The 14,635-nt window shown below is 35.6% G+C and overlaps 1 protein-coding gene across 11 annotated transcripts in view; it reads left to right on the plus strand.

Annotated features, from left to right (window-relative positions):
* Nucleotides 1–14,635, plus strand: part of BLTP1 (bridge-like lipid transfer protein family member 1) — a 124,104-nt gene that overhangs the window by 53,033 nt on the left and 56,436 nt on the right. For all 11 annotated transcript variants that reach the window (XM_074867245.1, XM_074867247.1, XM_074867254.1 and 8 more), the window contains exons 27-41: nucleotides 362–620; nucleotides 1,035–1,878; nucleotides 2,745–2,815; nucleotides 3,284–3,457; nucleotides 3,774–3,894; nucleotides 4,772–4,918; nucleotides 5,297–5,424; nucleotides 5,864–6,066; nucleotides 8,009–8,206; nucleotides 8,869–9,080; nucleotides 9,416–9,567; nucleotides 9,912–10,062; nucleotides 11,196–11,348; nucleotides 12,590–12,830; nucleotides 14,172–14,320. In XM_074867245.1, the coding sequence (XP_074723346.1) occupies nucleotides 362–620; nucleotides 1,035–1,878; nucleotides 2,745–2,815; nucleotides 3,284–3,457; nucleotides 3,774–3,894; nucleotides 4,772–4,918; nucleotides 5,297–5,424; nucleotides 5,864–6,066; nucleotides 8,009–8,206; nucleotides 8,869–9,080; nucleotides 9,416–9,567; nucleotides 9,912–10,062; nucleotides 11,196–11,348; nucleotides 12,590–12,830; nucleotides 14,172–14,320 (3,203 nt within the window). The remainder of the gene's footprint in view (nucleotides 1–361; nucleotides 621–1,034; nucleotides 1,879–2,744; nucleotides 2,816–3,283; nucleotides 3,458–3,773; nucleotides 3,895–4,771; nucleotides 4,919–5,296; nucleotides 5,425–5,863; nucleotides 6,067–8,008; nucleotides 8,207–8,868; nucleotides 9,081–9,415; nucleotides 9,568–9,911; nucleotides 10,063–11,195; nucleotides 11,349–12,589; nucleotides 12,831–14,171; nucleotides 14,321–14,635) is intronic.

The raw sequence follows: 14,635 nt of genomic DNA on the forward strand, positions 1-14,635 counted from the left end.
GAGTTGTACTTGTGCTCCTGTGCAAGAGGTCTTGTAGTGGCATGGGCCCTTCTAAGAGCAGACAGTAGCTTGAAAGTAGTGAACAAGCTTACATATGCTGAATTTTTATATTAATGTGCAACTCCTTTCTGACTAAAAAGGAAGTTTTGTGACTTGCATCTGTTCTACTTATATAGAAAGCAGTATACCAAGGCAATATCATGTTTTACTGCTATGATTTTATTCGTTTTTGTTAGTACAACATGCTAGTATGTGTATGCATTTCAAAAGTAGGGCTTTTATTTAATAAGGATTTTTATTTCAGTGGGCAGGGAAGAATGTTATCAGATGTTCGATTTTTCTTTTCTGTTTCTGATCTTAGGTAAAGCAAATGGTGTAAAGCGAAAAGATTGGGATTGCAGATCTATGGGTATAGAAATAGAAAGAAAAGCACAACATCTGAGCCTACAAGTGCCATTGCGCTCTCATAGCTCCTCATCCTCTTCAGAGGAAACGAGCAGTTCTAGTGCTGCACTCCCCTTGCTTGCAGGGGAGAAGGACAGCCCATCGTCAACTACTGAAGATCACTTGGGACAGAAGGAGTTCTTGTCTGGTGCAAAAAGAGAAGATGGTCATGGAAGGTTAGTACTCTCTGTCCAGGTAGAAGTATAGTTTGGCTCATGAACACATTGTGACAGAAAAAAACCCTTATATTTAGCAATTTATAAAGTGTTGGTTATTTTTTAATGGTAGTGCTGAAGTGCCTTTCCTAGTTTGAATGCAAATTTGGATCCCTAACAGGAGATGATTACCTGATCTGGGTAGAAAATCTAGCATGTAAGACAACAGCACTTGCTGTTAGTGTTCATTTTTATATCCTCTATATGTAGACAAGTGGACTAACAAGTGGCAGAATTTAGTATGTAATCGGCATTATGAAAATAATTGCTATGCTAATAGGCAGTCACAGAATCACTGAAGCATTTGACAGCTTCTATAATGTAAAAAGAGAAACATTAATAATAAGCAAATGAACCTTTAATTTTTGTTTCTAGTGTTGCAGTTGAGGGTGCAGAGGGCAGCCCTGCATCCCCTGGCAATCAGGAAAGGCCTGTTGGTCAGTCTCCCCTGAGGTCTCCACTGAAACGGCAAGCGTCTGTGTGCTCCACCCGGCTCGGGAGCACCAAGAGCCTCACGGCAGCCTTCTACGGAGACAAGCAGCCTGTTCCAGTTGGCGTGCAGTTCAGCAGCGATGTGTCTCGCAGTGATGAGAATGTCTTGGACTCCCCAAAGCAGAGGAGGAGCTTTGGTTCTTTTCCGTATACTCCGTCTGCAGATTCAAATTCATTTCACCAGTATCGCTCAATGGATTCCAGTATGTCAATGGCTGATAGCGAAGCTTATTTTTCTGCAGCAGAAGAGTTTGAGCCAATAAGTAGTGATGAAGGTCCAGGAACCTATCCAGGGAGGAAGAAGAGAAAAAAGCAAGCTCAGAAGATTGAATATAGTAGAGGATCTATTTATCACAGTGTGGAAGGGCCGTTAACAAGCACAATCCATGGAGAAATCAGTCAAGATGTTAAAACATTGCCAATTAAGACTCATCCTTCACAGGCCTCATTTGTTTCGGCTCTGGGAGGAGAAGATGAGCATGTTGAGAACATGTATGTTATGGACTCTGAGAAGACTGTGGAAAGTGAGCAATTAACTTCCCAGCAGCCTGTAATGGCATGTTATCAGAATTATCTTACACAGTTCCAGGTGATCAACTGGTCAGTAAAGCATCCAACTAACAAAAGAACTTCAAAATCCTCATTGCATCGCCCTTTAGACCTTGATACGCCAACGAGTGAAGAAAGTTCATCATCTTTTGAGCAACTTTCTGTCCCAACTTTTAAGGTATGGAAGATGGAGGAAAGAGGAGTAGAGAAAGGAATATGAATTCAAAACAAATTAAATTTCTTAGTACACCTGTTGTGTAAATAAAGCTATGAGAAACTTGAAACTTCTTTGCTTTTAGTTAAGGAATACCTTGGGTTTCTGACTTCAGATCATGGGTTGTGTGGCTGGGAGGTTGTGGAAAAGAAAAGATGAAGTTAGAATTCTGTGGACAAGATGTGTGTTCTGAACTGTAATTATTGCACTTAACAATGCTGCCTGTTGAAAGATATGCAGCTGAAGGATATTCATGTGAGTTTTGTTTAAAATATACGGTACATAGAAGTTCAGTAGCAGTACGTTTAATACTGATAAAATGTAGTCTAGGCTGTAAATGCTTTATTTCAAAGTAAAATTGAAACTCAGACTTAGCAAATGATTTTTGTAAATGTTTGCACCTTTCTTTTTTCCTCATGATGTATGTGATATGAGCATACATGCTTAAGGAAGGAGCTGAAATAAAATACATGAAAAATAATGGAAATGGCTTGATAGAAAAATAGGTGTCTAACCTCTGGAATTTAATTTGTTATTGCTTTGCAGCAAAAGCTTTGTGTTTGTGCAAACCTTTCCTAGATTAGTATTTGAAATATTTTGTTTTATAAGCAATTAGTCACTGTTTCTCTATGTAAGAACTTCGTAGTCTAACCTTTCAAGTAATTTTAAAAAATAAACGTAGGAGTTTCTATATACTATATTGGAGAATCTGCATATGAGGGATGTTTTTAAGAATAAAACTGTAAGGAGGATCTTTATTTGAAGATTCCTTGGGTATTTTTTTCATATATAGAAGGAATGTAACGAATATCTTTGCACTTTTATATTAGATTGTTAAACAGGGTCTCACAGCTAATTCATTACTGGACAGAGGCATGCAGCTCACAGGATCAACATCTAAGTAAGTTGAATACTGCATAACATTATTAGCATATTTTTTAAGAGTAGGATTTTCCTGATACTCTTGTTAAATGTTTTGGCTCTTGCTAGCCCTTCCAAAATCTGATTTGTAGCAGTAGTTTTCAGTACAGATCTCTTTGAACAGAGTATTCTATTATAAAATGTTTGATTTTGGTCAAAAAGAAAGCACACCATGAAAGCATCAAATACTTTCACTCGTATGTATGAATTGCAACTTAGTTTAAATTAATTTGGGAAGTGCTTACGGCAAGTGTCCATTGCATTGCGAAGAGCTGAACTTGAAACTAGGGAAGGGCCTTGCACTGGAATTATATTTGTGTGCTTTCTAAGCTATGCGGTAGAAGAAATCTGCCATTATATGCATTTTATTAAGAATTAAAATGATACCAGGACACTTTTGTATTTCTTTTACAAACCTAGATTGTTAATATGTATTTGACTTGTTTAGTACACCTTATACTCCTTTGGAAAAGAAGTCTGCAGAAAATACAGATGATGAAACAATAACAGAAGAATGGACGTTGGATCACCCTGTCTTCCAGACACGGACAACGGCGATAGTAGAAGTAAAAGGAACGGTTGATGTAGTTCTGACTCCTCTTGTAGCAGAGGCACTGGATAGGTAATTAATTTTACTACTGCAGTGTTAATTGATTATGCTAAAAATTGTCTAAAATCAAAGCTGTTTTGTTCAGTAAAGGTTTAGGCAAAAGGATTGAATAACGTGACTGATGGAGCAGTAGGGCCTTGTACCCAGTGAATGTAATTCTGCATTTCCCATGAGGACGCTGGAAGAATGTTACACTGACCTAGGAAGTGCCCTTTATGTCTGACAGTGCTTAATTTTTTTCCTCTGTAGTGTTAATTAAACATTGTTGATTGTGTGTCATGTGAAACGAAGTTTAAATGGTCTGCTGTGGGCTTGTTTCCTCTCACAGGTATATAGAAGCAATGGTGCACTGTGCTAGCTCTCGACACCCAGCAGCTATCGTTGATGATCTGCACTGCAAAGTTCTTCGAGATGCTGTACAGAACAGCAAGACAAGCTTCTCAGAAAATGTAAGAAAGGGAACAAGAAAAATGCACAAGGATTTGAAAGAATATTGCTTTCTGTATTTTACATAAGAAAACTTTTAATTGAATTAAGTGTTTTGAGATATAGTAGCTAAGTGCTATATTAATTTGGAATACATATCTATTTTTATCTTGTGCCTAATGTTACGTGCATTTTTGTAATCAACTGTTATATATTGTCTTTCAGTGACCAGAAATCTCTCTTACAGGATTAAAGTGAAGTTATTCTAATATTCTAGTCAGTAGCTACAGTAATTTGCAGGAGATCATACATTCTGTTCTTAGAAATTACAGTAACTGATATTCTTATGTATTATATTCATATCAGCAATACATCATTTATTATTTTACTGTAGTTAGGGAGATAGTCTCTGTGGGAGGAAAGTTCAAACTAAGCTGTCAAAGTGCATGGGTTTGGGGTTTTTTTGCAGTTCATCTGATACTTTAAAAAATTAATTTAGATTGGAAAGAATTGTATGGTAGTTCTACAGAATTAAGAGTTCTTTCTGTCTAAGTTAATAACCATATCTATATTTTATGATTTCTTGGCTTCACAGTGTAAGAGATGCTAATTATTTACTTCATAATAAGTTGTTCTATATAACTTCTATATATAGAACTCAAACTTTCAGCTAAAATCTGGTCATTAGAAAGTTATTGCAGAATGGCATTGCTGCCCTTATGGATCTAGAAATATCATATCTCTAAGTGCTACAGTCCTTGTTCTAGAAATCATGCTATTGTGCTTTAAATGAAGTGAGAATCTCTTGCTGCTCTGTGCTAATAAACTATCATGTTACTCTTTAGCTTAGCAGCTCTGAGTTTCAGTGAGAATAAATTATTTTTTCTTCCCCCCTCCAAGTTATCTTCAAAGCAGGATATTAGAGGAACAAAAATAGACACTACCACTACAGGAACAACAAACCAGGGACCAGCACAGACCAATCTCTCACTTAAGCAAGATAATGTGACAATTAAAGGTCTTCAGGCCAACGTTACTGTACCAAAGGTAACAACTTTTTGTTTAGCTTATTAATAGATGTGACTCACAAATTATCTTTATTTTGCATCCCTATTATTTCCCCAAAAGCTTAAGTGAAGCTATGTATTTGTGCTAGGTAACTAATGTTTTAAATAGGATAGACTGTTTTGGAGCTGCTCAATTTTATTATGGTAGGTGTGCAAGTTAAATAACAACCACTATAGGGATAACTGACTGCCGTGTCTTTAAATTATGTTTTACATCTTCTAGGTTTGATAGTCTTATCTTTCAGTTTTTCATTTTACGAGAAGTATAAGACAAGATTGTATCAGAAATTAGTGATGTATACTTAATGTGACATGTTTTTCTAAATTTCTTTACTCTTTGGGGGAATTTTACGTATAGGTGAACCTGTGTTTACTACAAGCATCTGTTGATGAATCCCCAGGGGTTTCTTCTGGCAAAACTGTGACTCACGTTTCATTAGTAGCTTTGTGTTTTGATAGAATTGCTACGCAAGTTCGTATGAATAGGTAAGAATAACACATATCACTATTTGTGACTCTTTCTTGTTAAGTTAGTCAAAAGACTTAACAGTGATGCCAATTTTTTGCAGTTCTAAAGAGTATTTGAAAAACTTGTCATGACTGAGTTAAGCAACAAAATGTGTCTTCACTGTTTTATAAATTAGCATCTAATATCTAATTAGAATTGCAGTTTCTTTAAGAACTGGAGGAACCCTTCAGGAATAATTTAGGAACTTGAATTTTAACTCTTTCTTGCTTATATGTCATGCAGGATAAAATTAAATTTTTCAGTATTTTTCTACCAAAGCGTATGTATCTTCTGTCATACAAAGAATTCTTTCTAACACTGCTGTGCCAATGTCCCTTAAAATCTTAAACAAAAGTAATCAAACAAAATACGTCTATCTGAGATTTGCTTAATTGTTTTTTCTCCCTTTATTCAAAGGGGTGTAGTTGAGGAGACTTCAAACAGCACAGAAACTGGGAGGAATTCTGTCGCATTTGATCGTTACATTCAAACCAGTAAAATGCAGCCCCAGTCTTCTGGCTCACTCAGATCCAATGCTGGAGCAGAAAAAGGAAAAGAAATCGCTGCTAAATTGAACATCCATCGTGTTCATGGACAACTTAGAGGCCTTGACACAACAGGTAAGCCTTTTTTTAAATTGTGGAAATGTCAGTTTTCGTAGAAGCAAAGGGATATAGTTGGCCTTGACCTTGTAGTTTGGTTGTGATTTTTTTTTTTATCAACACAGATAAAAAGACACTTGAACCTGGAGATTTTGCAGATGCTCTGAAAAGCAGTTTAGGATAGTTAATCTGAATTATTTTCTGTTATTCTACTAAACTGCTAGATTTTAATGTAGGCAGAGTGAAAACTATCAAGATGAACTTCTAAGCAGTTTGTGGCAGATGGCTTGCATTGTAAATATTGACATGCACTTGCAGAATTTCAGGCCTGGGCTCCCTTCCTCCCAGTTGATCTCTTTTCAGCTACCATTTTTTGTCACCAGTGCAGGGTATGAATTATGCGTATTTGCTTTCTTACTACTTTCTAACAATTTCAGGATAGCTATAATGTGCCTGTTGTACTGGTGATTTCAGCATGACAAGCTGTAGATTTTTAACTATAGTGACTATAAAACTGGAAATGACATCTACCCAATTGTCGTCCTTCTTGTTTGTGTTAAGGAAATTCCTTGAAGAGCCTATGCATTAAATTCAGCAACTATAACTCCTGATCCTGGAAAAGATGACCAAAAGCAGGGACAGTTTTTGTTAAAACTGATTCAATTTTCATGAGACCTGTACCAGTTAGTGCCGTGTTTCACTCTGTCCCATAAAGAATAGGAATCTTTCAGACCTGAGGAAGTGCTCTGTGAAGCAAGTATGATTAAAAACCACACAATAAACAAAAAACCACCCAAAAACCTACTTGCAAAGATGTGTGAGCAAATGAAATTGAAAGAAAACAAAAGCAATAAGAGAACATTAAAATGGTTAATTCCATTTTTACCTGGTTATGGGTAGATTCTTAGCAGTAGTGTCCTGTGTTAGGTATGCTGCAGACATTCAAGAAGGTCAAGTAATTTTTGAATTCTAAACAAGAAAACTTATCATCTTCTATTTAAAAGGTTTGAGAAATGTCTTTCTAGGGGTCTTAGCGTTTCATGTGTACCTCAAAAGTGATGGCAGTTATAAGTTGGGGGCAGAGAGTGAGAATTGGAAGGGATATAAATTGACTCAGTGTAGTTCTTTTCCTCAGATATTTGATGTTTAGCTTTGTGTGTAAGTTAATAGACAGTAGGTATAAAATTATTTAAAATATTCCTTTGGAAGTGTCACTAGAAGAAAGGATTTCTATTTAAGCTATGTCCTAACATGAAAGAAATCAAGGTGGCATAGGTCCCTCCTGGATCTTAGACAACAAAGATCATAATGAATTAAGAACTGCTTGAGTCTGTATTTTCTTAGGAATCAGTGAGACTTAGTGCTTTACATCCTCCCAACAGAGACGTACACATGCTTCCAACCAAGAAGCAGTCTTTGAATTAAAATTACAACTTCATTTCTAAATATCCTTCAAGTATGTTGTAGTTAATACCAAATGCATTTCTACTAAAACATATTATCCAAGAGCACTGTCAGTATCGCTGTGATTTGTTCCTATTAAATGTTAGGTGTTTATTAAGAGTGGGTTTTTTGGTAAAGTAATTTCCAGCCAATTGCCAGTTTCAGATAAAAATCTGAAGAGCTTGTTTGTACATGTCTTTGGAACCATGACATGTGTTAGGATTAGGAATGTCTCAAAGCTTTAACTTTGTGTTGCTTGGCCCTTGTTTTTTCCAAACTTAAAATTTACCCTGCCCATACTAACATACCAGGAGCAAGGTTTTTTCTTCCCCTTTCTATGCTTCTTTTTTTCTTGCTCATGCTTCAATTTTTAATTTTTTTTAAATTTTTTTGCCCTCCTGTTTGAGGAATACTAAAGGGACAACACTCCCAAAACACTATGAACTTCAGAGAGCTATTGAAGATATAAAGTTTTTTTTGTTTTGTAACAAAGTGGTAAATATGTTTGCTTTCACAGATATTGGAACTTGTGCAATAACCGCTATTCCTTTTGGGAAATCAAAAGTTCTTTTTACTTTGGAAGAGTTGGATGAGTTTGCTTTTGTGGATGAAACAGATCAACAAGCTGTTCCAGATGTAACTAGAATTGGTCCTAGTCAAGAGAAGTGGGGTTGGATAATGTTTGAGTGTGGAATTGAAAATTTAACTATAAAAGGTAAAGCTTATATAGGCTTTATATTATTTTGTTTTATGAAACTGCTAACAATTCTGTTGTTTCTAGTTTAGCAATTATTTGGATAGAAATTGCTGAATATAGGTGATATGAAATAGTACAAGTCTGTTGTAAAATTATTTCACAAAGTAGATTATACAATAAAGGAAGTTTTAGTAATCAATACTAAATCAATCAATTCCATATGAACTGATTTCAGCAGTTTCTGAACTTAAAGTGAAGGTAGAAATTGATACCTTCACTGATCGCTTAAATCCTGGCCTTATGATCATATCCACAGTAAGTGTCTGCATATAGGGCCAGAGTTCTGCTTTGGGAGGGGAAAGCTAGCTTCAAAAATTAAAAAAACCCAGTATATATGTATTTTCTGTCGTCCAAGTTACTCTTTTCAGAGAAGAGTGTTTAAGAACAGCCTTCATATGAGTATTCTTCATCTACTTAGAGCAAATGTATCAGAAGCTCTACAACTAGCTGTTAAATTGTATAAAAATTGTAGTCATAAATTTTGTAAAATGGTAATACATTTTGGTTAACCAAAATCATATGTATTACTCCTCTTAAGTGCAGATCTTTTTTGTGGGATGTAACTTATAAATGTTTATGCATGGCAAACATTTACAGTCTAGGTATGTGTGCTTTTATAGGAGGAAGACAATCTGGAGCAGTATTGTATAATACATTTGGAGTCATGGGTAAATCAAGAGATACAGAGAGAGGTGGATTGCTTGCATCAAATAACTCTTCAGATTCTCCAACTGGTAGTGGCTATAATACTGATGTATCTGATGATAACCTTCCCTGTGATAGAATAAGTCCCTCTTCAGATATTAATGGAAATTCAATTTCAGATGAGCAGGTATATACATACTATATAGAAATGATTGGACTTGGGTTGTTGGTGGTTTTTTTTTTTAAAGTGATTAACATTCATGGTAAAAAATTGACAATTCAACACATGTCTTGTTGTGCCAACTTCATTCATACTGTCTACTTGCACACTAAACTTTCAGCTTTCTGCAGGGTCTCTTGGTATTGCCTTGGGAGAATTGGTGGATAACATCAGTTTATTTTTCTTTGAATGCATATGAAACTATTTCTTATGAGTAGTGCACAGTATGGTACGTTAGTGTCTTTCACTGTAATCACTTTGGAAAACAATTTCACTTTTGACTTCGTGTTTCCTTTTTTAAGGATGAAGGCGTTGAATCTGATGACCTAAAAAAAGATATACCCTTGATGCCTCCTCCCCCTGACTCTTGCAGCATGAAGTTAACAATCAAAGAAATTTGGTTTAGTTTTGCAGCCCCTACCAATGTGCGCTCTCCAGCACATATATTTTCAAGGTATAATTTTACCCAATTTAAAAGAAAGGACATGACAATTCTGCTTTGTTAAATTGCAGTTGTATTTGGTAGATTCTGAGTGTAATTTCAATAATTTCTGAAGCTTCTCTGGAAATGAAAATTTTGGATTTTACACAGCACTATTCTAGCTACTAAGAAGGAAAATTAGCTTTATTCTGGCTGAAACCAGGACAGCCAATTTTCATTTTCTGGGCTGCGTTTGTTACTTTGTTACATTGTTCTGTCATATTCCACCTCTTTGAATGTCATTCATAATAGCATTAGAAAATCTTGCTAATTGCTGCTGCTGAACTTGAATATCTAATTTCTCTTTTTCTCAATAGGCAGCTGAATCTCCTGAGTACTGCAACGCCTGCAGTTGGTGCTTGGCTTGTTCCTATTGATCAAGTGAAATCGTCATTAAATAAACTAGAAACTGAAGGAACCCTGAGAATCTGTGCTGTTATGGGTTGCATTATGACAGAAGCTTTAGAGGTAAATAACCTTTATAAAATCAATAACTGCATTGGAACAGAGTAGTGTAATATGTAATATATATTTGTTTGGGATTCTGGATATTTTCACTGACAAATTTACAGCACGCCTTATGAGCCTTTACTTCCAGAATTGGTAACAAGAACTCATTACCTGTGCTTTCTGTACACAATCTAAATTTCAGCAGAAAAAAGCTTCAGCTGTTACTAGTGAGGATGTCTTGTGCTTCTTACAGGAGTGCATCTCCAGGTAAAATAATTGGAGATTCCGTCTTTTGAAAGGGAAGAGTAAGAAATATGGCTGTAGTGTCTGGTATTTTTTTATGAAATATGAAAGTGTGTTGAATTATGAAACATTCAGGGTATTTTTCGGGAAAAAATATGAATTTCTGTGCTCCTGCATTGTATTGAATCATTATGTTTATTGGACCCGTTTGCTAGCAGAAGGGAGGACAAGCATACTGAGGGTTAAACATTCCAGCAAGAAACACAAAATTTTTTGTTGAAAACTGGGATTGGTGGAGTTTTTATGACAAATTGGGTGTTACAGTGATTTGCTAAGGAGATTTCTCATGTGTAGGCAGTTTTCTGCTGTTCGTTTACTTGGCACCATCTAGTGGGAAGATTTTGAGGTGACACCCGTTGTGGAGACCCTGTCTTTCATTGTAAGACTGACAAGCTTAGTGTCAGGATAACTTTCTGCTATACTCAAAAATCATTCCTTGCAGCAGTGTCTTATTGCTACCTCCCTTCCTATTTCTTTTCCTATGCTTTTTCTAGCATTAAACCAAATTAGGAAAGTGCCTTGTTTTTCTTTAACTAGGAATAAACAGTTTCTTCGAAAATCTCAGCTAGCTGTGCATATATGTCTATTAGCCTGGAAGTAACTTTACAAAGTCTGCAATTTGAATCCAGCCTTCAGTTTTCTTACTTCATATAAATAAATAAGCATCAAGCATGATTTTTCACATACACTATTTAAGATAAGGTAGGTATTCATGTGGCAAATCTTTGTTGCAGAAGTTCAAAATGGGGTTAGAAGTTTGTGATATCATAGGTGAAATCTTGTAGTTCATGCGCACATTCTGTTTGCAAGTATGTTCACATGTGAAAAATTGTTACATTTTAATCTAGAATAAAAGTGTGCACTTTCCTCTGAGAAGCAAGTACAACAGGCTTACCAAAGTGGCTCGTTTCTTGCAAGAAAATCCTTCTTGTTTACTGTGTAATATATTGCACCATTACCTTCATCAAGCAAATTACTCCGTTATTGAGGATGCCACCATGGTGAGTTACCCTGTAAAAATGAAAATAACTCAGTGTGTTAATTTCAGAGGTACTAATTCTAATGTCTTAGCTTAGGTAACAGTTTAGGGAATGTTAACAAACAAGAAAATATAACCCAAACTCATATATCCTTAAATTGATAAGTAGATACATCGTCTTTCATTTAATTTTCTTTCAGGTCTGCTGGTTTTGTTGTGGCTCATGTATATGCATAAATTTTATCAAGCTATTTTATTAGTAAATACGTGAGAGATCATAAACCAAAAAACGCATGTCTTTATTAATGGCCTTTTTATCAGATTTCATTTTTCTTGAAGATAACAGCAAAGTAGTAAAAGTTTGCATCTGTAGTTTTAAAACTGCATAAATCTCAATTATTAAGGCAAGTGCATGCACTGGTTAGCTTATTCCACATTCTGTCCTCAGAACTAGTTTTCATGTCTTTTAGAAATACTTGGATAATGCAGGCAGTTTAAGAAAAGAGCTAGTTTTGTAGAAACTTTAAGGCTTAAGAATCTAATCTTTTTCTTGGTGGCTTTAGAATGGAAATGTCTGGATTGTAGTGGTAAAAAATTGTTTAAACAAACATATTAGGCACAAGGAGGAGTGTTTGTTCCTGATTTTGTGTCATTTTCATAATCCAATTCCATGTCTGTCAGACTTAAACAATACCTTTTTCAACATACTCAGGTGAGAGCCCAGTGATCAGAAATAGCACAATTTGGCAGAAATAGCACTGTTTGATTTGTGGTCAAAATAAGAATATTTTTTTTTTTTTTTAGCACAATTCAGTGATGTAATCAAAACAATCCCTATTTTATGCCTCAAATTTATGTTTTTAAAATATTACTTACCAACAATGGAAGAAACTGCATCTTTTTAATTTCAGTTCTGATTCTACAGTCAGTCTAGTACTGTTGTGAATTTTAGTCCACAGTTCAGAGCCTTATAATTACTTAAGTACTTTTAGTTTCATACTTAATAAACCTGTTCCTGTTGTTTATTTTTGGCCTCTTGGGTTATGTAGATGAATGCATTTACTGTCTTCAGTGAAACTCTAATTTTTATCTGTTAGCACTATGACTTTTTATATCTGAATGGACGTTGTGTGATGCCAGCATGTTTCTGTCCTAAGCCTCTCGAGCACAAAGATTTAATGGAGTTCTGACTTTTTTTTCCCCCCCAGTTTACTTTAAAATGGTGTGATATGCATTTTAAATTTTCTTTATTCTTTTGTTAAGAGTGATGGCCTACCTGCCTTAGTAACCTTAAAGAAAGGTCTAGTTGCCTTAGCAAGGCAATGGATGAAGTTCATTGTGGTGACCCCAGCCTTTAAAGGAGTCAGCTTACATAGACCAACTCAGCCAGTGAAATTGCAGACAAATGCCTGCCATGACCACGAGGATGGACTTGGATTAGACAATGGAGGGGGTCTTCAGAGTGACACAAGTGCTGATGGAGCAGAGTTTGAATTTGATGCAGGTATTTTTGTGTTCTGTCTCCGTAAAAATTCATAGGCACAAGTAGGTCCTCTCAGAGCATTCGTATCTTCTTTAATTTTAATTCTCGAATACATTATATTCTTCTTTTTTAGAATCATCAAGCTTCTTTCTTAGAATCATCTTCATTCTGAAGCTGCTGCTGACAGTTATACTATTACAACAATTATTACTTGTTTGGGAAAAAACAAAATAGGAGATTTCTTTCACATGCTTTGTCTTGTTATTTACTGCACAAAATATATCAACTTAATTATTTGCTAGCTTGTAATTAGGATTTTGTTGTGCAGATTCTGACCTTGGTTAAAAATTGTAACATGCAATTCTATGAACTCTCCCAGGAATAGCTTCAAACCTACCTACCTTATTTGTTCTTTGTGAAGACATTTTTTTTTCCCCCCTCATTTTTACTGCTTCATATGTGGTAGATTTCTGTTGCCAGTTTACACGTTGCCAATTTAACATGAGCTACTGATTTAGCTTTGTACTCGATATAGAGCCATAAGTCATAATCACAGAAAGGAAGGGCATAAATAAATACATGCTGTTGGAGCACTCTTTTTTGCTGGTTTGAGTTGACTGAATTATTTTATGTTTGGAGCATCTATGTACAGTGCTACTGTTCTCAAAAATACAGTATTTATGTTTTCCTTTCCTCAATTAACAAATGCAAAACATCGAGGAAAAAATAATTTGAAAAAATAATTTAAAAAAAACCCAGGAGGAGAATCTGCTTTTAGTTAGAAGCCAGGCAGCAGTTATCAGCTTAAAGAGAACAAAACCAGAGATGTTTGTGGGTAAAACTTGTGCCTGATGGAGATTTTTGTCCCCTCCTCTAAAATACATGCTTGGTTGAGCAGAAAAAGACTGTTAGAACCAGTGTTTTAATTCCCCCCGCCCCCCCAATCAATGTTATTCTATTTTTCACCAAGAATTTTGGAAGCGGCAATTTTGCTGCCCTGTATACATTTACTTATAGATGGAATTCATACAAATGTAAGCATCTTAATTCAAAAAATGATCAGCAATGCCAGAGTCAGCAAAAGAAAGTGAAACTCAACAACTTTCCTTTGGATCTGTAGCACAGAGCAACAGTTGTATGACATTAGGAGGACAAAAAGATTTGTACTCGGGTTATTAAACAAAATCCAGTAGGCCCATGTCTGAGGTTTTCTTATTTGTCTTAAAATTCCATAGACAGCTGTGTGTAGGTGCGTGTCAGAATTTGGAAGTTTCTGACTGCTTGTAAATAAATGTACTAATAATAGCTAATCTTGGTTCCCCATATATATACAAATGAGAAAAATTGTTTGCTTGGTTCCAGCTACTGTCAGTGAGCATACAATGCTCTTAGAAGGAACAGCTAATCGCCCTCCACCTGCTGGGGGCTCTTCTGGGCCTGTAACTGGTGCTGAGATCATGAGGAAATTATCCAAGACTCACACTCACAGTGATTCTGTTCTGAAAATAAAGGTAAGTTTCTAGCGCTGTGAACAAGAGGAAAGTGGTTTGTAGCTGGCCTGTTTAGAAGCAATTCTGTATGTTGCAGCTGAATAAGTACTTACCTAAAAAGTAACTATGACTAACTATAACTGTAACACATGGAAGGTATGCTCCCTACCCTATAAAAGTGATGCTCGATCAGTTGGTCTATTTTCTGTATCTGTTTTTTATTGTTTTTCTTGCCAATTACCTTAAGAGCCATGCTTAAAAACAATATATATGCACATCATTTAAGGATGTACATTAACTTTTATGGCTTTTCTTCTATTTGTGGAAGCACAAATG

Source organism: Strix uralensis, chromosome 4, assembly GCF_047716275.1.
Source record: "Strix uralensis isolate ZFMK-TIS-50842 chromosome 4, bStrUra1, whole genome shotgun sequence".
NCBI classification, from domain to species: domain Eukaryota; kingdom Metazoa; phylum Chordata; class Aves; order Strigiformes; family Strigidae; genus Strix; species Strix uralensis.